The 26,677-nt window shown below is 38.9% G+C and overlaps 1 protein-coding gene across 9 annotated transcripts in view; it reads right to left on the bottom strand.

The window, feature by feature from the left end:
- CNTRL (centriolin) overlaps window positions 1-26,677 on the bottom strand; it is an 89,703-nt gene that overhangs the window by 34,652 nt on the left and 28,374 nt on the right. For 8 of the 9 annotated variants that reach the window (XR_005068403.1, XM_037059177.1, XM_037059178.1 and 5 more), the window contains 9 exons: window positions 25,452-25,561; window positions 23,305-23,499; window positions 14,569-14,722; window positions 13,330-13,550; window positions 8,382-8,558; window positions 6,186-6,320; window positions 2,885-3,030; window positions 2,110-2,317; window positions 1,217-1,396 (listed from right to left, as the gene is read on the bottom strand). Coding sequence is in view for 8 of the 9 variants with exons in the window: in XM_037059177.1 (XP_036915072.1) it covers window positions 1,217-1,396; window positions 2,110-2,317; window positions 2,885-3,030; window positions 6,186-6,320; window positions 8,382-8,558; window positions 13,330-13,550; window positions 14,569-14,722; window positions 23,305-23,499; window positions 25,452-25,561 (1,526 nt within the window). In the remaining variant the exon portion in view is untranslated. Of the gene's footprint in view, window positions 1-1,216; window positions 1,397-2,109; window positions 2,318-2,884; window positions 3,031-6,185; window positions 6,321-8,381; window positions 8,559-13,329; window positions 13,551-14,568; window positions 14,723-19,146; window positions 19,328-23,304; window positions 23,500-25,451; window positions 25,562-26,677 lie in introns of those variants that run through there. The other variant, XM_037059182.1, reaches the window with a different exon arrangement.

Here is a 26,677-nt window from a genome sequence, read left to right as displayed (position 1 = left end):
GGGAGAAGGGTGAGGGTAGGTGTAGGAGTGAGATGTGAAACAACAGAGCGTGGGAAACGAGCTTACTAGAGAAAAGAGTAAAGTTCCCATTTAGAGCCGGTGACCAAGAGTTTATAGTGACACTACTATGCTTGAAAGGGTGATTTTTTTCCTCCAGGAATACCTAGCATGCCTGCAAGTCCAAAGAAAGCTAATAGCTCAGTTCTGTCAGAAGACAGTAGATTTGCAAAAATGCCTACAGTGGTAAACCACGAAATTTAAGTTGAACAAGGGGGAAAATAAAGACAGGAAGGTTTAGTAAACAGAAAAGATGGGGCTAATGCACTGAAATTCTCCAAAAGGTTGAAGAACTGTCAGCATAGGGGTGCTGGTAAGATAAGAGGTTACGATCAGAGTGTGGTGCTTCAGTTTGTGATTTCAAAGGTGGTGGGCACAATTTGAACAAGGTCTGAGATCTGACCAGGGGAGCAGGGAATGGTTAGGTGGGATTGAGAAGTTCAAAGACAGGCCAGGGTAACAGAAAGAAAGATGAATACTATTTGGGCATAAAAAAAAGAAAATTTTACCTTTTGAGACAGCATGGAGGGACCTGGAGAACATTATGTTGAGTGAAATAAGCCAGTCAAGAAAGATAAATAGCATATGATTTTACTCATATGTAGAATCTAATGAATGAACCAAACTAACAAGCAAAATAGAGGCAGACTCACAGACAGCAGGATGACAGCTGTGGTAGGGGAGTGGGGTTGAGGGGTAGAGGGACTGAGCAAAAAGGAGAAAGGACTCATGGACATGGACAACAGTGTGATGACTGCAGAGGGGAGAGAAGTGTAAGAGAGATAAATGGTAATAAAAAAAATACAAGAAAAAAGAAAGCTGAAGAGTTTAGAAGTTATTCCCCATAAATGTGTCCAACTAACTAAGGGGTTTGAAGGAGGCAAACTCATCTCACCAGTAGTATTTAAGTACCACCCAACCAGCTCGGAAGTCACTCTCTGCATTCCCAATTCCCTTGTTTGCATCTATCCTGGCACCCTTGTCTCAAGCCCTCGATTCAATGACATGCCTCCAAGTTTCTCTTAGGTCAGGTTCACCTCTGGGCCAGCAATACAGGCAGAGGTGACTGTGGATCACACCCCTTCTCAGCTGGCCTGATCGCTGGGGGCATGATCAGGCAGCAGGGACTCACATGTCTCACTTTCCTAGCCTTCCCCACCTTTTTCTCTAACTCTTGGAGTTGGGCCAGAATTCTCTCCTTCTCTTCATCAGCTTCTTGAAGTTGGAGATCTGTAAGGCCTTGGATTTCCTCCATACTTTTTAGATTTTCTTGCAAATAATGAATTTCATTCTCCAACTGCTGGATCCTTGCTTCATGTTGCCTCTTATCCAAATTAATCTGTGAGGAAATGGGAGTTTCAAAGATGATTTTTAAGCAAAATATGTTTTGAGCAAAATAAAAAAAATTTAGAGAGTTATATTTCGTTTACTAAAGAGTGTAATGAAATTTTGTACTCAGAGTTACTGGGGGTAGTTTTCTCTTGAATATTCTCTAGGATCCATTTTAATATTTGTCTCATTAAAATAATTACATCAAGAGAAATCCAATTCTGGCTCTGGCTGGTGTGGCTCAGTGGACTGAGCACCAGCCTACGAACCAAGGGTTGCTGGTTTGATTTCCAGTCATGCCTGGGTTGTGGGCCAGGTCCCTAGTAGGGGATGCACAAGAGGCTACCACACATTGATGTTTCTCTCACTCTTCTCCCTCCCTTCCTACCTCTCTGAAAAATAAATACTTAAATCTTAAAAAAAGAGAGAAATCTGATTCTGGTATATTATACTTTAGCAATGCAGCATTATTTGCTTGCATATTAGGAAATACATCTCCCTTGCTTCCAGGACAAGGAAAATACAGTGTCACATAGAAGCCTGACTCTGACCTCAGTACCCATATTCAGGATTGAATTTTAGTCACATCCAAATTGACATATTATGAGTGAAAATAACAACATTTATGTTGTATTTACACAAGAAAGGGAGCGTTGTAATTTGTGGGAAAATGTGAATATTTGCCAAACACTTCCCTCCAGCTGCCTTTTGCCCTTTTCTTACTCTTGCTTCAATAGCTCTCTCACAGGCCTGCCTCAACTCTTCTTGTCCGTTTGCCAGTTTCTCTTGTTGCAGAGCCACTTCTTCTTGGAGTTTTCTCTCTCGCACTTGTGCTTCCTCTCTTTCCCACTGGGAGCATGTAAGGATTTCGCTGAACTGTTTCTGCAAGTCAGCAAGACTTTTCCCTAAGACATCTGAAGGACTACAGCTTCTGGTAAGGGGGAAAAGAGATGGTATAACTGTGACATTATATTTTAATGCTAGATGCCAGGCACAAACATGCTGGTTACATCAGTGCAGGAGTAAAAAGAGTGTATGGAATGAGACTGGTGTCGATCCACACCACATTACCGAGCATCTCCTAAACGCAAACCACTGTTTCATCAAATGACTTAGTCACTCTGAAAACACAGGCTAACAACATTTGCTCAAAGAATAAATATCCATTTCATATAGTTATCCTTTGATATTTGCTTTCTATTTAAAGAGCATAATGTATCTCTGCTTCCTAACCATCTGCAATGAACTTACCAGAGTTATTCTTAAAACCTTTGTCTTGTAAATTAAATACCAAAAAGCATAACAGATTTGAAGTGTAAAAAAGAAAAGCAGTGACAGACACTTGAATCAAGCAATCTTGTATCTTAACCATGGAAATATAATACAGGGAAACCTCACAAAGAAATCAGCCATTTTACAGAACTTGGAAAGGTGAGATTCACCTCTGACCTTCACAGCTGGGCCTGCTGTATACTTGTAGGTCTCCATTTCCCATTACCTCGTCTCCCCTGCTCCTGATTTCAGATTTCTCCGTAGCTCATCTACACGAGCTGCCACTTCTTCTGGACGGATCAAACCATCAACCACATGGTTAAGATGATTCTGGAAATCTTTAAGTTGCTGTCTTAATAGGTTATTGTCATCCTATGAAGGAGAGTAAAATGAGGTAAAAGTTAGCATAACAAATTAAAAACAGACCTACATATACAGCCTGTTTTACCTGTCATATGATAGATTTATTCAACACCTTTACTAATTTTTCACACCCTTTCCGCTCGGGCTGACAATACCTGAATCTACTAACCAATCTACATTCACAAAAGACACAACCAGGCATTATGATGTCTCCTGATGTGTTGCAGAAAGAAGTTCCTATGAGTGTCTTTTTGCCAAACACTAACTAACCTGAATCTGAATAAGCCTCCACGTGTGACATAATCAATGCCACGGGGGTGCAGACAGCAAAATCTAGAATACAGAATACTCTATAGGACAAAGACCTAGTTTTCTTTAACACGTAACAATTTTTAAAAGAGAGGAAATCTATAGACTATAAGACTTAAGAATCAAGTTAACCAAATGCAATGTGTGCACCTTATTTGGATCCCGATTCCAACAGAATACTTTAAAAAATATTATGTGATAATTTGAATACTTATAAGGTAGTAGATGATACTAGGGAATTATTATAATTTTTAGGTATAACAATGATATCCATGTTTATGCCTTTTTAAAGCCCCGACTTTTTGGAGGTATACATATAGTAGTATAGTATTTACAGATAAAATGTTTCAGATTTAACTCAAAATAATTCAGTGTGTAAACAGGTGTGAGGGGCAGAGTGTGGATGGCACTATTAATGAAGTAAGATTGCCCATAATTGTGAAGATGGGTGGTATAGACATGAGGATTCATTTTGTTAATAGTATTTATTCTATTTTTGTATATGCATATAATATGCATATCCATAATTCAAAGTTTAAAAAAAAACCAAAAACACTTTCCCATAATACTGAGATCCATCTGTCAATGAACTGAAAAAATAGAACATCTAACACTGAAGCTTCTCTAATAGCTTATTATTCTTCAAGGGAGATTTATTATATGCCAGCATATCTTCTCTACCAACAAATTCACAACCAGATCTACATCTCAGAATTAAATTTAGACAATGGCCTTTTTAAGTAAAAGAAAATTGCTAATATTTCCTTAAATTATAAAGAAAAATAATTCTATATCCTGTTACTAACTATATTCCCCTGAATACCTACCTGGGTAATTAATTTACTTCAAACTCTAACAGTATGAACTAAAATGGAGAATTTAAAAATGCAACGAAGGTGTTACATGCCTATCCTATCTAGAGTTGTCTTATCTGCAAACTGTCCTTGCCCAATGCCCCGAGGTGCCCATACTTGCACTACTGTCTAATCTTGGCCACAGGTAATCTGATCCAATGCCAGCCAATCCACTGAAAACAAGTTCTTAATCTCTCCAAAAATTGAACCAAGATCTAGCACAGCAATTCTATATAACAGCTGGACCTATGAGAATATGTCAGCTCAGGGCTGAGGTCCACGGTGGACTGAATACAATGCCCAAAGAGACAGAGGAGACCTAAGAGGGCTGTGATGCTCCTGAAAGATTGACAGCACAGTGCTGGTTCCTGGAAAGTTGCCTGCTTTCTTGGGGTGGTGTTAGTAGGTTTCAATTCACTGAAACTAAATGATTTCAGACAAGACAAATAAGGAGTTTAACTTGTACACTATAGTAGGTTAGCAGGGTAAACAACCAGAGGACCAAGTTCTAAGATAGTTTCACAGCATGGGCCAGCATTCCAGAAAGCTGACTTTAGTTTCTACTTCACAGAAGGGCCCTAAAGAATATATTTTAGTCCTTTTCTTTAAGAGATGCATACTCAAGCCCTGGCTGGCGTAGCTCAGTGGATTGAGCGCGGGCCTGCGAACCAGACGATCGCGGTTCGATTCCCAGTCAGGGCACATGCCTGGGTTGCAGGCTGGTTCCTTGCAGGCTAACTACCAGCAGGGGACACACAAAAGGCAACCATACATTGATGTTTCTCTCCCTCTCTCCTTCCCCTCTAAAGATAAATAAATAAATAAAATCTTTAAAAAAAAAGAGATGCATACTCAAGTATTTGAGTGCAATAAAGATGTATGAAATTTTCCTTAAAATATTCCAGCAAAAAAACAAAATGTGGACTAACTGAAACAGAATGGCAGAATGCTGAGAATTGTTAAAGCTGAGTCAATAAAAGGTCACCTCTCCATTTCTGTGATTATTTGAAATTTTCCATAGTAAAAATAAGAATAATAATCCAACGGACACCCAACACACATACACAACTCACACAAAAAATGGAAAACATCCATCTTTTTCGATATTTGCTTCAGAAGATGAACTGATAGCAGTAAATATTAAATTCTAGGTTCTTAGATTTCTTTAAACCTTGAGGAAAAAAGTATGCAATGCACTGGAGGAAGAGAGAGAATTTGGGTGACCTTAGTCTCATTTGGCACAAACTTCCCTGCATGACTTTTTGGAAGCTCTTCCCAAACCATAGAGACTCTGCCCCTTTACTTCTGGTGAAGTGTAAGAGCTGCCACGGCAGTCAGCCGAGGGGGCCTGGCCTCACAGATTTGGAAACCAAGTAGTGATCCAGCCACTAGTTTCTTCAGACACCTGTCCTCTTTGAGAGAGCTTCATTATCTGGAAAATCCTGTTCTCCTGCTTCTCCGGCAGTTTGTTGGTCACATTATTATGACATTTGTTATAAAAATACGTGGCCTAAGAAAACCACCCCAATGTAAAATTACTGCATTTTTAATAGCATCCTTTCTGGGGGATTATAGAAACTGTTTATAGTTAGGAAGTTCTACTGCAACCCACTCTTAGTTAAAATTCCTGGGTAGATGTTTCAGTGGAACAGGAAGGAGCCAATCTGGTAACTTTAGCTCAGTTGAGGGACAAACATTCCTCTAGGAGAAATGCAAGGCACTGCTTTTGCCATGAGTTTACACAGCAGTCTCCAGTTTACTGCTGACACTGCCTCCAGCTCTTTGCACCACCACAGCAACATTAAAGATATACAGGTTAATCATTTTAACACAATGGGCTCACAAGGGAACAGAGGCTCTGGTACTGTCCCACTCAGTTTCTTTTTTCTAATAACTGAAGTTGTTTATTACATGTTAGAGCAAGTGGTCAAGTTGCCAACTAGATGTCAACATCTTTGAGCGTCCCATACAAGAATACGTTGTGAACAAACAAGTCTCTACCTGCAGCTGTTTAAGTTGCGTGCGGAGCTCCCTGTTTTCTTGGTTCTTTTCTTCTGAGAACTGGGCTTTTCCGAGGGCACTCTTGAGGGCTTGCTTTTCTTTCTCAAGTTCTGCTTGAAGGGCTAATTGTTCTAACTATTGCCATAGGAAGCAATAATATGAAATAAGAAACACAAAACAGCAGTAATTTATGATCTCAAAAGGGAAAGAGAAATGTACATACACATGCTATCCCCTGCTAGCTATGGTTTTATGACAACTTAATTTTATGTTTGTACTTCCAAATTTAAAGGTCCAAAGTAATTTTCTTCATCTTCCTCCTTAAACTGTTAATACTTAAGGAAGAGTAAGTATCAAAGTCAGCCCAGCGTGGATACACCTAGCCAGAATCCTTGGGGGTGGGTCCCAGTACTTCCCTTCAAAAGCTCTTTGACTAATCTAGCAGTTACTGCTCTCCAATATTTCTCAAACTGTGGCCCTCAAACATTTCTCAGTATTTCTCAAACTGTGGTTCTACAACACCTGAACCAAAATCACTTGGTGTGCCTGTTAAAAACACATAAGCCTAGATTCATTTAAGACTTGATAGACCAGAATATCTAGGTTGGGGCCCAGGAATCTGCATTACCAAGCTTCATAAGTGATTTCATATAACTAAAGTGTACCAATCTGAGACCTGTAGATACCAAAGAGAGACCTATTATGCTACATGGTGTCAACGTGTAGTTTGAAGACCAATCCTGGCACTCCTATTGCCGGGGAAGGGGGTATGACCCTTTCACCCCCTTTCAATACCACGTAAATTTGTGAAAAGGCCAGGCTGTTTTATATATAAAAATATAAATTATATATATATATAAAATATATCTTAAATATATACATTAAGTATAAATGTTATATATATGAAATATATATATATTTTTAAATCTTTACCCTAGGGTATGTTTTATTGATTTTTAAGAGAGAGGGGAGGAGAGAGAAACATCGATCTCTCATATGCTCCCTCACCAGTGACTAGACCCACAACCTAGGTATGTGGCCTGACTGAGGATCAAACCTGCAACCTTGGCTATTGGGACAACACTTTAACCAACTGTACTTTTTTTCTTTTACCCCCATCCTAGCCCACCCCCCCATTACTCTCCCCACCTCCCTCCCATTTCCACCCCCTCTTAGTTTTTACCCATGTGTCCTTAATACTTATTCCTATAAACCCTTCCCCTTTTCCCCTGAAATTCCCTCCCCTCTGCCCTCTGGTCACTGTCAGCCTGTTCTCTATTTCAGTGTCTTTGGTTATATTTTGCTTGCTTGTTTGTTTTGTTGTTTAGGTCCCTAACCAACTGTATTTTTAATCTAATAAAGAATACACTATAACTGGCCTCTGTCTGCCTCTCCACACTTATCTCACCCTCCTTCCCTACTCCTCTCCTTGCTCATGGGATACTGGAGGCATACGTGTACTTTCAGCACTTTGAATACACTATGCTCTTTTCCTTCATCTCTATGCCTACAACGCCCACCCTTTTTATCCCTTACATCCCCCCCACCCCCGACTCACTATGCATGGCAAGTCCTACTCATCCTTCAAGTTTATCAGTCCTGCAGGGCACTCTTCCCTAACCAGCCGCCTTCAGCCACAGGACGCTATCCCTTTCTTTCTCCTACACCTGTTTCACCTATTGCACTGTCAGCTTCACAAGGACAGTGGCCATGTCTGTGCTGTTTTCTGCAACATTCACACCTGGTCCCCAATGGCTAATCAGTAAGTATTTACTGGATGAATAACTATTTCTCTAACTTACAAATATAATTTAAATGAGTGGATATTTCTTCCAACCAAAATACAAGGGAGTAAAATAAAATTTATATCAACTTAAAGGAGGTCTCTTAAAGCTGTTTTGAGAAAGACTAGAATTTATTGAATACCAACTGCTAGAGGCCTTCACACCCACTATCTCCTTTATCCTCATCATTTTACAAACGAGGAGGCATTTGCCAGAGACTCAGCGTCGTCAAGTGATTTATACTTGTTCACATAGGAGTAGTATCTGAACTTGGAATGTCTGACTCCAAAAACATGCTCTTCCCATCACTCTGCAAACACTATATTAAAAAGTGTTTAGTCTTACATTTCATTAAAGATATGTTAAGGCCACAGGTTACCTGGTTTCTAGATGGCTTTATGCTCTTACTTACCTGGTTGAGCCTTGTTAATTTTTCCAAGTCTTCCTTGAGCTGGTTGGCTTCAGCATCCCGTATTTTTAGCTGAGCCTCTAACTCAACCTCATAGGCACTGAGTTCTCCCTGGGTCTGCTGCAGGGATGCGTTCACCTCATGCTGCTCCTGGAGGGCGCTTTCTAGCTCTGCAAGCTCCTGGAAGGATTCAGGGTGTGTTTAACTACAAAACCCTCACTGTTCTGCTGAAGCATCTGCAACTCATAATAAGTAACCTGAGCAGAATAAACCAAGTGCTGGCCAGCCTGGCACAGAATGTGTTCATTAGCAAAATCATTAAGCCACAGGCTATGCACATCCAGGTTGGAAAGCAAACCCTGACTAAATGGAATCAGAAAATCTGTGACCTCCCAACATGTTTTCCAAAGTGTGACACTTTAAATGTGCCTGAACAGGGAAGAAAAAATATATAGGAGAATAAAATTTAAAACCTCTTTTTCTACCAGACATTGCAATAAATGTTTTCATATTCATTATTTCATTGCATCTTCATAATAACTGTGTAAGACAGGATATTATTTCCATTTCACAGATGAGGAGAATGAACACTGAAGTAAATGTCCTGGGGTAAGAAAAGGAAACAGTGAGACTATGAACTGAGATCTCTGCCTCCAAAAGCCCACACTCTTTCTATTAAACTACAGCAGGTTCGTGCATCAAAAGAACAAAATGGGATGGGTGCTCTCTAATATTAAGGATGACAGAATAACTTAAATGAATGTGAACAAAAATGTAAGTACAACTGATTAGCATACTTCAGTTCTGAGTCATTTTAGCCCATGTGGTTTTTATAACTAAATATTATGGCCTGCATCTATTTATTTGGGATCATAAAGAAGTAGATCAAACTATTCTGGATTAAAGAGGGGGTCCCACAAGGAAAACTTCTACAGAAGAGTTTCTCAAGGGGTGGCGAAAAAGCACCAGGCAATTTGAATCATTTGGGTTGCTTGCTTGAAATGCAGACTCCATTCATAATCAACAGAGGATTAGTATCTAAAATATATAAAAATTCCTATTAGTAGTTAAGAAAAAGACGAACAATCCAACAGAAAAATGGGCAAAGAATATGAACAGGGAATTCACTGAAGAGGAACACTGAATGGCAAATAAACAAATGAACTCAAATGTGCTCAACCTCTCCAGTAATCAGTGGGAAATGAAGTTAAAAGAAGATACTATTTCATACAGAAGAACAAGTTGGGCACACCGTGAACAAACAATCAGACAAATCTGTGATGTAGGACACGCTACATGACTACCACCTGGACTCTACATACACATGCACACAAGCTGTTAAAGACATTCCTGGTACAACTGGGAAAATTCAAATATGGTTCAGCTATTAGATGATGTTATGGAATTATAGTTAATTTCCCTAGGTGTAATAATGGTAATATAGACTTCCGGCCAAGATGGAGGCGTAGGTGGAAACACTGTGCCTCCTTGCACAACCAAGTTTAAAGATAACAAAGTTTTAGTAACAAAAACACAAAGAGAACACAGAAAATTGAACTATACGGAAGTCCGACAACAACAAACCGTTCAGCCAGACTGGTGAGAGGGGCAGAGCCAGCGGCTGGCAGAGCGGGTTTGCTCAGGAGAACTCGGCCACAGGCCCAGGCACGCAGGCGGCAGTTGGCAGATCCCAGGCGTGGGGTTGCTACGGGGAGACCCAGTGAGGGCGCAAGGTGGCAGGCTGCCTGCATTCACACAATCGCACGAAGAAACCAGGCAAAGGAGCAAGCAGTGAGACAGACCGCACAGGCCCCAACCACAGGAAGCAGCAGAGGGGACCGCCATTGCCCCTCTTTGACCCTGCCCCCACATACAGAATCACAACCCAGCAACAGAGTTGCCCTGCCCTAGTGAACACCTAGGGCTCTGCCCCTCATACATAACAGGCACGAACAGACCAAAACATTATGGCTCAAGAAGAACGCAAAGTTCCAGAGCAAATAACTCTAATAAGTGACCAAGAAATAGCCAATCTATCAAATGTAAAGTTCGAAACACTGGTGATCAGGATGCTCACAGAACTGGTTGAATTTAGTCGCAAATTAGGGGAACAAATGAAGGCGAAACTAATTGAAATGAAGGGAAATGCACAGGAAACCAATAGTGATGGAAAGGAAACTAGGACTCAATTCAAGAGAGTGGACCAGGAGGAAGAAAAAATGACCAAACAGCAAAGAATGAAGAAACAAGAATTCAAAAAAATGAGGAGAGGCTTAGGAACCTCCAGGACATCTTTAAACGTTTCAACATCAGAATTATAGGGGTACCAGAAGGGGAAGAGGAAGAGCCATGAGTGGAAAACTTCTTTCAACAAATAATAAAGGAGAACTTCCCCAGTCTGGCAAAGTCAATAGACTTTCAGGAAATCCAGGAAGCTCAAAGAGTCCCAAAGAAGTTGGGCCCAAGAAGTAACACACCAAGGCATATCATAATTACATTAGCCAAAATTAAAATGAAGGAGAGAATTCTAGTAGCAGCAAGAGATAAGGGGACAGTCACCTACAAAGGAGTACCCATCAGACTGTCAGCAGATTTCTCAAGAGACCTTACAGGCAAGAAGGGGCTGGAAAGAAGCATTCCAAGTCATGAAATCCAAAGACCTACAGCCAATATTGCTCTATTCAACTAAGCTTTCATTTAGAATGAAAGGGCAGATAAAGTGCTTCTCAGAAAAGGTCAAATTCAAGGAGTTTATTATCACCAAGCCCTTATTATATGAAATGCTAAAGGGACTTATCTAAGAAAAAGAAGATAAAAAATATGAACAGTGAAAGGACAGCAAACTCACAGTTATTAACAACTACACCTAAAACAAAAGCAAACTAAGAGGACAGCTAGATCAGGAGGGCAACAAGAGAAATGGAGATCAAATGGAAGGTTAGAAACAGGGGAGTGGGAGGAGGAGAAGGGGGGAGAAGGTACAGAGAATAAGTGGCATAGAAGGTAAGTAGAAAGTAGATAGGGGGGAGGGCAAGAATAGTAGGGGAAATATAGAATATAAAGAACTTGTGACACACGGACATAAACTAAAGGAGGGGAATGGTGGGGGAGGGGGTGTGCAGGGTGGAGGGGAGTGAAGGGGGAGAATGGGACAACTGTAAGGGCATAATCAATAAAATATATTAAAACAAAAAAAATAATGGTAACAGTGATGTAGCGAAAAATGTCCTTATTTTTAAGAGGTGTGTACTGAAGGGATGATGTCATGATATCTGCAACTTTTAAATGACTTAGCAAAAACAAAACAAAACCAAAAAAAACCCCCAAAACCACAGCAAAATATTTGTTGATTTTAGGAGCGCACATAGATGGTCAGTAAACTATTCTTTCAACTTTCCTGTAAGTGTAAAACTTTTCATATAAGAAGATCCCATTTCAAATTTAGCAGACTGGCAAACACCAAATCTGACACAATGTTAAATTTCCTGAATTTGATCATTATTCTGTTTATGTTAGATAATGCCTTTGAAATTGGGAAACATATGCTGAAATATTTAAAAGCTAAGGAGTAACATGTCTACAACTCATTTTCAAATGGTTAGGAAAAAATTATATAAAATCATGTGAAAATTATATATGAGAAAAGCAACATAGCAAAATATTAATTGGTAACTACAAATGAAAAGCATAGTGAGTTAATCTAGCAACTCACCTGTAAGTTGGAAATTATTTCAAAATAAAAGCTTACAAAGATAAAAGTTGGGTAACACTAAGCTATTGGCAAGTACATGTGGTATAATGGTAGCCCTCATATTGCTGGTGGAAGTAGAAATTGATGGGATCACTATGAACAATAACTTGGCAGTATCTTGTGAAGTTGAGGAGGCATTTAGTCTCTAAATCACAGTTCCACTCTGAACATAGTTCTTATACTCAAGATATGTACAAGAATGTTACTCTCAATGTTGTTTATAATAGCAAGACTGGAAACCAGCCAGACATCTCCCAAGAGGAGAATAAATAAGCACTAAATTTGTGATGTACATACAATGGGATGTTACATATGTCAATAAAAATGAAGTAGAGCTACATGACTCAATATATATAACTATAAAAACAAATATAAGGGAAGAAGAAAGGAAATAACCAAAGAATATGTACACTATCATACTTTTTATATAAATCTTAATAGTATGCAAACAATACTAAATATTGCTTTGAATGGATACATGTATAATAAGAAAAAGAGATGCAGGGAAATAATAAACATATTCCTGACATTTTTTACCTATGGAATGGGGTATAACACAGAGGGTTTCAAGCATATTTCAATATTTTATTTCTAAAGCTGAGTTACATACATAGTGTTAAACACTAATTTTAATATTTTTATATGCCTGAGAAATTTCATAATATTAAAATATATTTATTCAAATTTCCAGAGCCAGCTCTATTAAGGATAAAGTTTGGGAATCTGGGTTATCATGCATGATAAAGTTTGCTAAACAACTAAAATAGAGCAAGTGAGATTTCCAAATAAGTGGCAACATATCAGGTACAAAAGGATACAACACTGTGTCTGTCTTACCTGTAAAATAATGTTAAAATTATGAAGCAATAACAAGAAAAATTATTGTAATTAATTTTAAAACACAGATGATACTAAAATATGAACATTTAATACCACATATATATTAGCTGCAACTTCATATTCTTTAGAGTTATTTGATAAGATCTTTCAAGAATAGAAATTCAGCTAAAAGAACCTTCCATTCTTAGTTAAAAAAAGATAATGATTCCAAGTGTATCACAACTGAAGGAAAAAAAGGAGACTAAATAGCCACTCATACTTATAATTGAACTGTTGATAACTTGCTTAGATTATTTAATTTGGACATCATTTACTTCTGAGGCTAGAAAAAATAGGCAAGAAAACACAAATCATTCATACCTTCCTCATATTTTCTGCATCTATGGCAACTATTTCCAGTTGGTCCCTCTCTTGCTCAACCTCGGTCAGTCTCTGCAGCAATGTCTCTTTCTCTTCTTGTAGCTTTCTGCACTCATTCTGAGCTTGAGTTGCCTGGCCTTTGATAGTCTCCAGGTATTCTTGCAACCCGCTGATAACACCTTCTAAATCCTTTTTCAGGGCTTCATTTGCTGCTATCTGGCCTGAGACAAAAAAGGGGGAAGTAATGTATATAAGAAAACGCTTTCAAGATCTCTAAATAATACTGCATTTAGCCTCCTTAGTTACGTGTTACCAGCTAAGAATGAAGGTCTAAGCTTTCAATTATTCCTACTATCTTATTTTTCTTTTTTGAGATATAATGGTAGTTTTTCCCATTATCCATAGTACAGGAGAAATAAGCATGTATACAATAAAAATAGTATATCGAGTGGACATTGCTTATAAACTACTTATACTTAATTCTTACTGTGGAAAGTTTAAAGTAGTGATGTCCAAATAAAATTTTAAAATGTATGTAAAACTGAGTTCTTGCTACTAGATACATAAAACAACACCCCTCAACAAACAAGACTAATCTATGACTGGGAATGTAAACAAGAAACCTGAGGACAAAACCTGCCCCCCCCCCCAAAAACCCAACCATATACAACATACCCACTATGTGACAGGCACTTTATGAACACTATCTTATTTAATCTTCCCAAGAATTAACGATTGAGGTAGAAATAATTTCTCCCAGGTCACACAGCTGATAATGGCAAAGCAGGGACTGGGATCTTATGCTGAGGGAAGGCTCTCACCACTGTATCCTCACTTCCACCCTCCCCTTCCGCTATTATGACAATGTCACAATTTAAATCAGCATTGCAAAAGTAGGTCCTAAAATTCTCTCTACATTCTCCTTATAACTAGACACCGAAACCCTGATGGCAATGGGCTCTTTGCTCCTGGAAAGATTTTATGCCTTAGAAGAGGGTCATCACATGCCCAAGTTTGTCATGATCATGTGACTTCTTTTCTACTGACTGCAGTGACCTGACTCAGTAGGACATCAACTCAACAAAATCAAATTTAAAAATTTTAGTTTTATTACACTTTTGGGTATTGTGCCAATATTTCCCTATCAAATACTAGTACTAACAGCTGAAGAATATTCAACTATTATCTGGATTAGTGTCTCTGAGTGTCATTTACTCTTAAGTCAACTTAAATTCTCACCTTCAGTAAGCTGTTGTTCAAGGTCCTTAATCTCTTCAGTTTCTTTAGCAATTCTAGAGAGTATCTCATCCAAACGACTTTCAAGTTGTTTGTACTGCTTGTTCATAATGTCAAGCTGTTGTTCTTTACCCCTTTTCTGAGCCTTCATATGGCACTGAATTGAAAGAAAAAAACCCAACTCTTTTAAAAATAACAATCTTTAACTTTTTTAAAGGAAGGTCGGAAAATAAAATGTAACAATGTGCAGTATGTCAGGCTCTGTGCTGTTTTCACATGAGCAGTTTTCATTTATACCTCATGATGACTTGATCGGGGAACCATCTCCATTTTACAGAAGAGCAAATTGAGGATAAAAGAGGTTAAATGGTTTTTCCAAGGGCACAACTAGTAGGTAATGTAGTCAAGTTCAAAGTTCTCTGAACTGCATTAAAATATGTCTCTTTAAAAAGGTTTTTGAGGACTTCCAGTTACGATAGTGGCATAGATAGCCATGGTTCTCCTCTTCACATAACCACACCAAAATTACATCTAAAATATGGCACAACCATCACTCAGAACAGTCAGAAATTGAGTGAATATGTATTCTCACAAATACAAAATTAAAGAAATCATATCCATTCAAACTGGTAAGAGATGCACAGACACGGAACAGGCTGGTCCCTTATACATGTATGGTAGATAAAAATTCAAGAGGGATATCTTTAGAGCAAGGACTCCCAGCCCCACACCAGGATCCTCAGCTCAGAGTTCCAGTGCCAGGAAGATAAGTCCCCACAACTTCTGGCTGCAAAAACCAGCAGGGATTGAGTTGGCGGGGGGCTGGGGGGGGAATGCTAGAGTCTCAAGCAGTTCCTCTTAAAGAACACACACAGAGACTCACCTACTGAGACTTTCTCCCTCGGCTCCAGAGCCAGGGTGGCAGCTTAAGGGGCACCAGCCATGTGCAGAGGGAAGCTGAGGTGTCTGGTATCCAGAGGCCATTGTCCCTTTTCTGCCCCCCCCCTCCCACCCCACACAGAGCTGACAGGCTGGTGCTGTATCTGAGACTCCATCAACCTGGCTAACATTATTTGACCCACCTTAGAGATCCCTGGAGACTCTGCCCCCACCCAACTTAAAGGCCTACCCAAGCAGCTTTTCCATATGAGTGGGCTGGTCTTGGCTCAAGCGTCACAACTTCCTAAATCCTCTCAAAAAAGCAACAGCTGGCCTCAATGAGCCTCAGACCCAGCACTAGCAGCAGCCAGCCTAGATTCACAGCTTGGCTTTGCCTGGGAATTGCCAAGCCCAGCACAAGTAGCAGCCATCTCAGATTGCTTTATAGCTCAGGCAGGATGGTCATGGGAAAAACACAAGAGGGCTGACCTTGGCCTGCACCACCCAGGAAACCCCAGTGCCAGCACACCCAGTGGACAGCTATAGACCATGTTGGAGCACGAGCACCCTGACTCTGTACAGCTGATTCTCCATGGAGGGTGGAGGTTGGTGGTGAGTGGTCACAGCCAATCCTTGCAGCTGACTAGCCTGGATAAATCTCTGCCATTGATCTGCCAGCAGCAAGCAAGGCTCAACTACAAGAGGAGGGTGTACTCAGCCCACAAGAAGGGGGCACCTCCAGTACCCAGCTTGGGTGATAGGGGAGGCTGTGCCACTGGATCCTATAGAACACCTACTGTGTTAGGCCACACTACCAAGACATGGAATCAAAGTAGCTCTATCTAATACATAGAAACAAACACAGGAAGACTGCCAAAATGAGGAGACAAAAAAACATGGCCCAAATGAAAGAAGAGACCAAACCTCAAGAAAAAGAGTTAAACTAAATGGAGATAAGCAATCTATCAGATATAGAGTTCAAAATACTGGTTATGAGGATGCTTAAGGAACTTAGTGAGGATCTAAACAGCATTAAAAAAGATCCAGTCAAAAACAAAGATACACTAATTGAAACAAAGAACAATTTACAGGGAAACAACACTACAGTAGATGAAGTCAAGAATCAAATCAATGACATGGAACATAAGGAAGCAAAAAACAACCAATCAGAACAACAACAAGAAAAAAGAATCCAAAAAAATGAGGATAGAGTAAGCAGCCACCGGGCAACTTCAAGAGACCCAACACTCACATCATAGGGGTGCCAGAAGAAGAGAGAGAGCATGAAATTGGAAATCTATTTGAAAAAATAATGAAAGGAAACTTTCCAATTTAGTAGAGGAAATAGACATGCAAGTCCAGGAAGCACAGAGTCCCAAACAAGATGGATGCAAAGAGGCCCACTCCCAAGACACATCATAATCGAAATGCCAAAAGTTAAAGAATCTTAAAAGCAGCAATACAAAATAAATTAGTTACCTCCAGGGGCATTCCCATTAGACTATCAGCTGATTTCTCTAAAGAAACTTTGCAGGCTAGAAGGGATTGACAAGAAATATTCAAAGTCATGGAAAGCAGGGACCTACAGCCAAGATTGCTATACCCAGCAAAGTTATCATTCAGAATAAAAGGTCAAATAAAGAGCTTCCAGAGAAGAGAAAATTGAAGGAGTTCATCACCACCAAACTATTATTATATGAAATGTTAAAGGACTTATTTAAGAAAAAGAAGACCAAATCTATGAACAATAAAATGGCAAAAAATACACATCTATTAACAATTGAATCTAAAAAACAAACTACGCAAACAAGAACAGAAGACAGAATCATAGATATGGAGAGTGTCTTAACTGTTGCCAGATGGGAGGGGGGTGCAGGGGAATGGGTGAATAGGCGAGGGAATTAAGAAGTACAAAAAGGCCCTGGCTGGTGTAGCTCAGTAGACTGAGTGCCAGCCTGTGAACCAAAGGGTTGCTGGATTGATTCCCAACCAGGGCACATGCCTGTGTTGTGGGCCAGGTCCCCAGTAGAGGGGGGACACAAGAGGTAACCATACATTAGTGTTTCTCTCCCTCTCGCTCCCTCCCTTTCCTGTTCTAAAAATAAAATAAGTACAAATAGGTAATTACAGAATAGCCATGGGAATAGCCATGGGGATGTAAAATACGGTGTGGGAAATGGAGTAGCCAAAGAACTCATACACAGGACCCATGGACATGAACAATGATGGAGGGATTTCCGTGGGGGATGCTGAGTGGAGGGGTGGTGCAAAGGGAGAAAAATCAGGACAACTGTAATAGCATAATTAATAAAATATAATTAAAAATTTTTAATTATAAAAGGTTTTCAAAAAGTTAATTGATTACATATACATACAGAAAAAGACTATATTGCAAATGTTAACAAGTATAATAGCTAGGTGGAGGGATTACAGAAGATTTTTAATATAATTTTTATACAAAAAATTTTATAATAAGTGATAACTTTTTAATAAAAAACATATGTACTTCTAAAAAAAGGTTTCTTATGGGATAATAGAGACATAAAATAAAAGCTTACTTGAAATTTAAGTTTCTTTTCCTTTTTGTTTTGGGCATTTTTTCTTTTTTATTATTTATTTATTTAAATTGTTCAAATACAGTTTTCTGTCTTTTACTCCCATCCCATCCCTCAAGCTTATTTTAAATTCCTTATACAACTAAACATTTTGTTTTTAGTTTCAATAAACTAGACCTCAGAGGGACTCAAACACCATTCAGCCCAGTGATTCTCAAAATGGAGGGCATGCCCTATGGAGGCACACTCCTCTACTCTTACGTATGTCCCTGGTGAAACACAGAGCTTTCACACACCCTCTCCCACCCTGACTAGCATCGCTTCAGGGAGCTACTGGTAACTGAAAAGACTGGATTGTATTTCTCAGGTGTGCTGGGGGCAAAAACTGACAACCAGGGAGTGGTCTAACTCTTCCTTTTACACATGACAAAATTGAGTCTCAGATTCATCACGACTTGCCCATATCACTTGGAGAGTGTTCATATGGACACAAAGTAATTCCCCAAAGTCTTTGCCCTCTCACTCACACCCTCACAGGCTCTGTTTGTATCGCCCCACTCCCATCAGAGGAACAGAGCAATCAGGGGAATTATCAAGGGAAGAAACTACATTACAGTACAAACAACAAAATCCAAGACCCAACTGATTGTAAAATACAATTTTTCAATTTTAGAGGTCTGCTGCCTCCAAAGACAAGAAAGACCAAATGAATGGCAGCTTGATCAGAAGGTTTTAAATTTACTACTGGTAAAACTTGGCAGAATTTCCAAAAGACTTCTTCCTACATTCCCAAAATCTTTCTGAAAAAGTAACTGGAGGCAATAGCTTATATTCGAAGTAAAATAGGATTTCTATGGCTCAAGAAAGAATTAAAAAAAAACAACCCACAACCCTGTGTTCATATCTCTATCAATAAATCTTTAAAATTTAGCATTAAAAATTTCATTAAAATGTCTTTACATGCAGGATAAAAAAAATGGTTCAATATGCCCATGATTTGCATTAAACATATGGATGTAAAAGTAGATTCTGCAATTTTCAGTACCCTGGTGCTCACAAAAGAGTTATTGTAAAAACAGGAACTTACATCTCTGACTCCTCCTCCTTTTAAGCCCTTTGTAGAAAGAGAGAGAGAAAATGATCCTACCTTAACTTAAAATTTGTTCTGTTAAAACTGAGCCGTTGAGAACAAGGAAATTGTGGGCGGAACGCTTTCTAATGTCTTCAAATTTCTGTGCACTTCCCTCTCTGACAGCCACATTTTTGTAAGCACCTCCAAGCCTCTGTAACTTCCCAGCCCTTCAAACCACATTCCTGGCCGAGTGAGTGACAGCCCAGTCCGCCCAATCACGAGCAACCTCTGTTGGCCCCACAACACAGGAAGTTCCCAAGGGCCAATCACGCACACCCTTTGCAAAAGATTACTGCAGGCTAAATCTCCACGGGGCACAATTACCGTTTGCTTCTACAGGGCATTGCCGCTTAGGGAAGAGAGATATAAATCCTTTATTATTCGCTCCTGTGATATACGTGCTTCTAGCTATGGCCATTTTCATAACTAAAATAGGATTTGATTTTTTAATATTTTTTACTTTTTGAAACCTAGTTAAATGTTTATGTTTGTTGAAAACTTGACTTAGGCTCAGCTCTGAGATAATTTTAAAAATAATTAATCTCCTTAGACCTTTAATTCCTTTGTGGGGAGAGGGTCACTGCAGCCGCGTAAGCATGGGCTCTATGTCTGTTTAAAAGGGTGAGCTTCGGAAATCATTTAAACTTTCTAAATCACATTTTCACATCCCTAGAAGAATCACATCTTCTAAGGGAGATAAAGTTCCTCACCAGTATATGCAAAAACTCAGTGCTATGCAAGTCATTGTTGGCACTTAACACACTTGTTTTCCCTCATATCTCAGTCAAAATACTATTTTCTAATCTCTCAAGTTTTTACTTTTAAATTTTATTTGCAGTTCAGAAAGATACCTCATCTTTACACAATAAAAGTTAACTGAGGAAGTCTACATCTGTTTAAAAAATATGCAGGGGTCCCACTCTTGATTCTTTCCCTTTTGCTAAAATGTTCATATTTGTAACCTAAAATGGGGTGCCTAAAACTAGCCAATAAGGCAACTTTGTTTGCATATTAGAAAAAAAGATGCTCCCCACAGTGCACAAATTTAAAAAAGACATTCCTCTGTGCTCAGACTAATCTTAAAAACTAACCTTTAGTAGTTTTGGTTCGTTTTTTTTTAAAATCCTCACTGGAGGATATATCCATTGATCAAGAGAGGGAGGAAGGGAGAGAGAGGAACACTGATCGGAACCCACAAACAATGCATGTTTTCCAAACGGGAATCAAACCTGTGAACTTTGTTTTGGTTTATGGGCTGATGCTCCAACCAAGCTACACTAGCCAGGACACCCTTAGTAGTTTTAACAATACCAAAAAGGAATCTTAAATCTGGTTTGGATATTTCATCCTTGCTAACACAGACTGATTATAGCTACCTTCAAAATTTAGATGCCATTCCTACTTCTCATTTAATTCCTTCCAATATGTAATTCTTTGCATAAATACAGTAAGCAATAGACTCTATGTCTGCCAGGAATATCACTCATTGTTGAAAGGGAACATACAATCTAGGTTTTAACTAGACTCATAGATCATAGAACTGGAATGAGCAGCAAAGGAGCTTTGGGTAGTGCCTACAAGCTGGCTCCTTCCTGCCTTCCTTGATGCATGCAGGCATAAACATAGGGCTGGGCCCCTAGGGATACAGTTCCTGTCCTCAGGGGCCTCACCTGGGGTGGAAGACTTATGAACAAATAAATGCAATAAATATTTTATTGACCATTATATACACATTATTTAAAATCTCTAACTTTTCATGTATCAAAAATTATTTAAAATACTCAAGATTACTTTTGGTTTCAATTTTAATACTAAATCTTAGCTTCTGTTAGAAAAGACCTCTCATTTTGAACTTCTGCCAAGATGGAGGCATAGGTGGAAACACTGTGCCTTCTCCCACAACCAAGTTTGAATACAACAAAAGTTTTGGAGAACTAGGACACACCCAAAGACCAGAAAATGGAATTATACGGAAGTCTGACAGCTACGAACCGTTCAACGGGATGGTCTAAGAGGCGGAGCCAGCAGCGGAGCTGGGTCGGGCAGGACAGATCCCCCGACCTAGGCGCGCAGGCAGCCCGGAACCAGTCGGGGTGCGGGGCAGACTGACCAAGGTCCCACATTCGCGCACAGTGAGACGGACCACGCAGGCCCCAGGGGGCGAACCCAGTGGTGGAGGGCTGATAGCAGTGGCACACTCGCGTGCTGTGGAACGAGGCGCGTGGGCCTGGTGACGGTGGTGGCTGCGGTGCCGGTGGGGGTCACGGCAGCAGGCGGCAGAGGGAAGCCATTGTCCCTCTTTGACCCCGGCCCCACATACAACGTCACAACCCAGCGACTGAGTTGCCCTGCTCTAGTGAACACTTTAGGGCTCCGATCCTGCTACGGAACAGGCACGAACAGCCCAAAAGATGGCGCAAGAAGAACTCAAAGTCCCAGAGCCAATAACTCTAAGCGACCAACAGATTGCCAGCCTCTNAGACCTACAGCCAAGATTGCTTTATCCAGCAAAACTTTCATTTAGAATGGAAGGACAGATAAAGTGCTTCTCAGATAAGGTCAAGTTCAAGGAGTTCATTATCACCAAGCCCTTATTATATGAAATGCTAAAGGGACTTATATAAGAAAAAGATGATGAACAATATTAACAGTGAAAGGACAGCAAACACACAGTTATTAACAACCACACCTAAAACAAAAGCAAACCAAGAGGACAGCTAGATCAGGAGTGGAACCATAGAAATGAAGAATGCATGGAGGGTTAGCAACAGGGGAGTGGGAGGAGGAGAAGAGGGGAGAAGGCATAGAAAATAGCATAGATGGTAGGTAGAAAATAGATAGGGGGGAGGGCGAGAATAATGGGGGAAATATAGAATCTAAAGGAACTTGAGACACGTGGTTGTAAACTAAGGGGGGAGAATAGTGGGGAAGGGAGTGTGCAGGTGGAGGGGAATGAAGGGGGGAATAGAACAACTGTAATGGTATAATCAATAAAATATATTTAAAAAAAGAAAAGAAAAGAAAAGACCTTAAGTCTATGATGATCAGGTCACTCTTTGTCAAAATTAGCTGGTCTACAATAAAAAAAAATCTACAACACTTTACTAAAATGTTTAAAGGAATAATTTAAAACTTCTCAAATACTTAAAGCAATTATAATGTACAGTCCTTGCCATGTTAAATTCTGTACTTTCTCTTGATCCAGAGATCTTAAAGTTATTTACAAATCACCTTATTATGCAAAGTATACCATTAAAATATGCAGAAAACATTTCTACTTGTGTTGTACAAATATTGGCTAAAACATTAAGTAAGACTTCTCAGGACAGAGACAGAAAGAGACAAGAACCCAATCCCATCATCCAGCCACCTAACCACTTGGGGCCAAATTTTAAGAAGACATACTCTCAAACTCATTTTCACCGGGGGCCATATCAGCCTCATGGTTGCCTTCAAATGACCAAATGTATTTTAGGACTGTGTAATAAATGTAACTACTCCTTAACTAGGGGCAAGGAGCTCAGCACTGCCACTGGGTAGAAACAAGTTACTGGGCCAGATAAAACAAGGTGGAGGGCCGGGTTCAGCCCAAGGGCCTTGTGTTTGCCACCTGTGCTCTAGAGAAATGTTTCCTTTTTAAGGACAAAACAATATGAAACAACAAATAGCTTTAGTGAAATATTTGCATAAAGGATCAAAGAAGGGGTAGAAAAAGGACTCTAAACCTACTTCTACTCTTCTGTATTATCACCTAGCTCTTAAGAATGAAGACAATAAGGCAAAGAGAGAGAAAGGGTAAGACATTTAGAGAGCACCTTGAAGCAGGTTTCTCCTGATCTGAAATATAATGAAGTTCAACTACTTAAATACATTATGCATCCCTTTTTCTATTGAAAGCTACTTTCTTCAAACCCTGGGTTATGTTTTAAACACATATACATATATTTTATATACAAGTATGTATGTGTATGTGTGTATTCATACACATATGAATAGAAACACACATACACACATATAATATATATATATATATATATATATCTCAAATTTGCACAACAAACTAAAAAAGAATTTCAAAAAGGATTTCGAGGCTAAGAATGATGAGACATAACATCTGGATAAAATGAAATTCTAGTTCCCACAGAACAAGTCAAAATCTCTTCATTTACTTACATGTTTTGGGTCTTCAGAATCCAAGCTACCTAGGACCATTTGCAAGTCCTGAATCTCCTTCTGTTTTTCAGCAATTTCTTGCCTTTGCTTATCCTTCTGCGCTTCCAGATCCAGAGCTTCTTGGCGTAATTTATTTAGAAGTTGTATCCTACCACTCAACTGCTTGAAAAGGAGGTCTTTCTCTGCTTCTGAAACCTAATTCCCCACACAATTAATAGAGGGTAGCAACTGTGATTTACAAATTTAAAGAAAACAACTTTTACACTGTAAAGGTGTGCTCTATGAGTATTTTTAAATAATAAAATACAGAAGTTATCCAGGCATTTCATTCACATCCTATACTTCTATGCTTATTACATGTAGAAAACCTTATTTTATAAAAGTTTAGGAAAACTAATAATTTAATAGCAGATAAAAATGAAGTTGTCACTCTAATATAAACAACTTATAAGTTATTAATAACCATACTAATGGTAGCTGACTTTATACAATACTTTATATTGTACTTACCTTCGTTATTAGCATGTCAACCAAATTAATAGTGTAATGAAAATTTAGACTTATATTTACTCATTTAAAATAACTACTTTTTCCAAGTACATTTTGTTTTAAAAGCCTATTATTTACATCTATCAATCTAGCTATACAAAACTCTAGCCAGTACTATTATAAAACATTCTTATTTAATTATTAAAATCACTCTTGATAGCTCCCTCTACCTCATCTCCCACCTTTAATCCATCTTTAAGACCCATCAATCAGTTCTACTGCCAAATTTTACCGACTGTAGAATCAGTCTGATTTCTCTCCACGCTCACCATCACCTTCCCAGTCCAAGCGATTATCATCTCCCGTCTGTACTAAATAGCCTCCTAACAGGCTGGCAAATCCCCATTCTTTCCACCTCCCTCATTTCACTCTCTTGCAGTAGTCAGAGTGCTCTTATAAAAATACAAATAGGATTAGCCACTCTACTTCCTAAGGTCCTTCAAAGGTTTCCCATTGTATTCAGAATAAAATTCAACCCCCTTAAAATGGCCTATGAAGCCTGGCATGACCTTTAACCTCATCTTCCATAACACTCTCCCCCACTCTGGAAAGGAGTCTTTAGTTGGCCTGGAACACCCTTCTCCTAACTCTGCTTCACTGGCTCCCTCTCATCCTTTGGGTCTCCGCCTAAATGTCACCTCCTCAGAGAAGCCTTTGTGGGTCCCCACAATTTAAATTATATCCTTTTTATTACTTCTTCTAATTTTTTGTTTTTCTATAACACTTTTATTGTTTAACAATATATTTCTTTTATACTTTTGTTTGTTGCCTATTTCCTGACCACGAGGAAGGACGCATCTGTCTTGTTCATTTACTGAGGGCCCAGTCAGTGACTGCCATATAGTAAGCTTCCAATAAACTTGAATCAATTTCTAGTTACTATATAATCCAAAAGTAACAGTACCTTTAAAAAGATTCTATACTCTGGATTTTACATTCTTGTTCTATCTACTATAGTATGAATGCAGTTATCCTCCTATTTGGAAATACTGATATTTAAAAGTTGCAAATAACTAAAATCTTTTGCACACTTAAAAAGTAAAATGTCAAATACTTCCTTTTTTGAATTTTCTCCCTATGCCATTACATCATGGGTTTGAACTTCCTTCTTCATGACACACTTTGTAATTTCTGAGAGTGTATCACTCCCACCTTTTTGTATACCATATTTTACATCATTCACATTTCTGCTGCTTGTCTGATAATGTTTATGTTGTAGTAGAGATGTCTTCTGGGTTTTAATCTAGATCCTAGGATCTTAAAAGTAGGGGGTGCTTAATTAAATTAGGAGATATGTCAGAGAGCAACTTCCTTGGGTAATGTAGGTGCTTTTTGTAATAAGTGTAGACCAAATACATCTTTTTACATAAGTTGTAAGTAATTAATTTATTTCTACACACCTTATAAAATGCTAACGGGATGTCATCATGATTGGAAGAAAAATGTAATTGGAAATGCTAAAACTGCATCTGACTCTGAAATGTGTTATTTTGTAATTAAGCAGCACTGATTTAAAAATTGTTTTACACGGTTATGAAGGGAGAAAACATTTCACTTTTTGCATTTTCTCTTAGCATTGCTGCTTTGTTTTTACATACTTTTTTAAGCTGTATAGCTTCTTCCAGTTGCTTAAATTCTTCAGTAGCTCTTAAGATTTGTTGTTCTGCCTTTTCTATTTCATCATGCAGTTCCGAAAGTCGAGTTTGTGCTGAAAATTTAAAACCATACACACACACACAAGAAAAATCTTGAATTTTTAAATTTCTACCACATGTTTTTCTTCACAATAACCTCCTCCCTCCAGTTAAATTATAGATAGCAGATTGTATTAAATTATAGATCACAGGAATAAAAAATATAATTTATGATGGTTTTCTTTTTTATTAATCTCTAGAATAGTTTAATGATATGCTACAGAACTATAATTTATCCTTTTTTATCGTATTTTCCACTACCATGTAGTCCCCTTTAATTGAACCTTTAAATTTGTAAAATTCTTAACATAAAAGGGGCTTTAATTGATGATCCCAACACTAAAGATCTCTTTTGAGAGAAAAAAGATTTTATTGGTAAATATATACTTCCATGTCACTAAGTTACATAATTAGGCTTAAGCTATTTACAAAAAAACCTGTGTTAGAGATAAATGCTTTTATAATGGTACTCAATGTCAAGAAATTCACTACTGAACAGTCTTTCTCAACTAAAGTAATCTCAAATCAATCACTTTCTACCTCAAAATTCCGATTTCTTTTTCTCCATTACTTCTTCCCTGCCTCCTATAAAATGATGAGCTCCTTGCAGCTAGTCTGCACAGATATCTGATTTACTTTTGTCTTCTCTCTCTGGAGCCTGGCCATGTAGACATGGACAACTCAGTCTCTTTCTTCCCTCTCCCAGTCAACCTCTACCGGACTTCCATGTTTCCCATTTAGCTACTAACCAAGGAAAGGTGAGCTGCTAATATGACAAGTCAGAGCCCCACAATGGGCCCTGATTCCTAGTGGGAGGCATGAACTCAAGTCTGCTTTCTCCTTCTTTCATATCTATGCAGCTGAGTGGGAAGTGGAGTCAAAGTTTGTCACCAGCAGGGTCTCTAAGAGCCCTCTTAGACTGACTTTTTCATCTTTGGGACTTGCCAGGAGTGGTAAGATCCCCTGAATGAGATGTTCTGAGGGTGGGATGGAAGGGAAGGTGGAATGTGGGAGAGGTTGGGAAGAGTCAAAGCCAGCCTCAGGCTCCAGCCTAAGGAGAGTGCCCTGATCCAGTTTATCCAAAGCACTGCTTTAGTTTTGGCTGTATACGTAGTAATAAAGTGGTATTT

The sequence above is a fragment of the Sturnira hondurensis genome, unplaced genomic scaffold (assembly GCF_014824575.4).
Source record: "Sturnira hondurensis isolate 20B ecotype Veracruz unplaced genomic scaffold, ASM1482457v3 Scaffold0010448, whole genome shotgun sequence".
In the NCBI taxonomy this organism is placed as follows: domain Eukaryota; kingdom Metazoa; phylum Chordata; class Mammalia; order Chiroptera; family Phyllostomidae; genus Sturnira; species Sturnira hondurensis.
The sequence above is the reverse complement of the archived record's forward strand: the minus strand, read 5'-3'. Positions and strand labels throughout refer to the sequence as shown.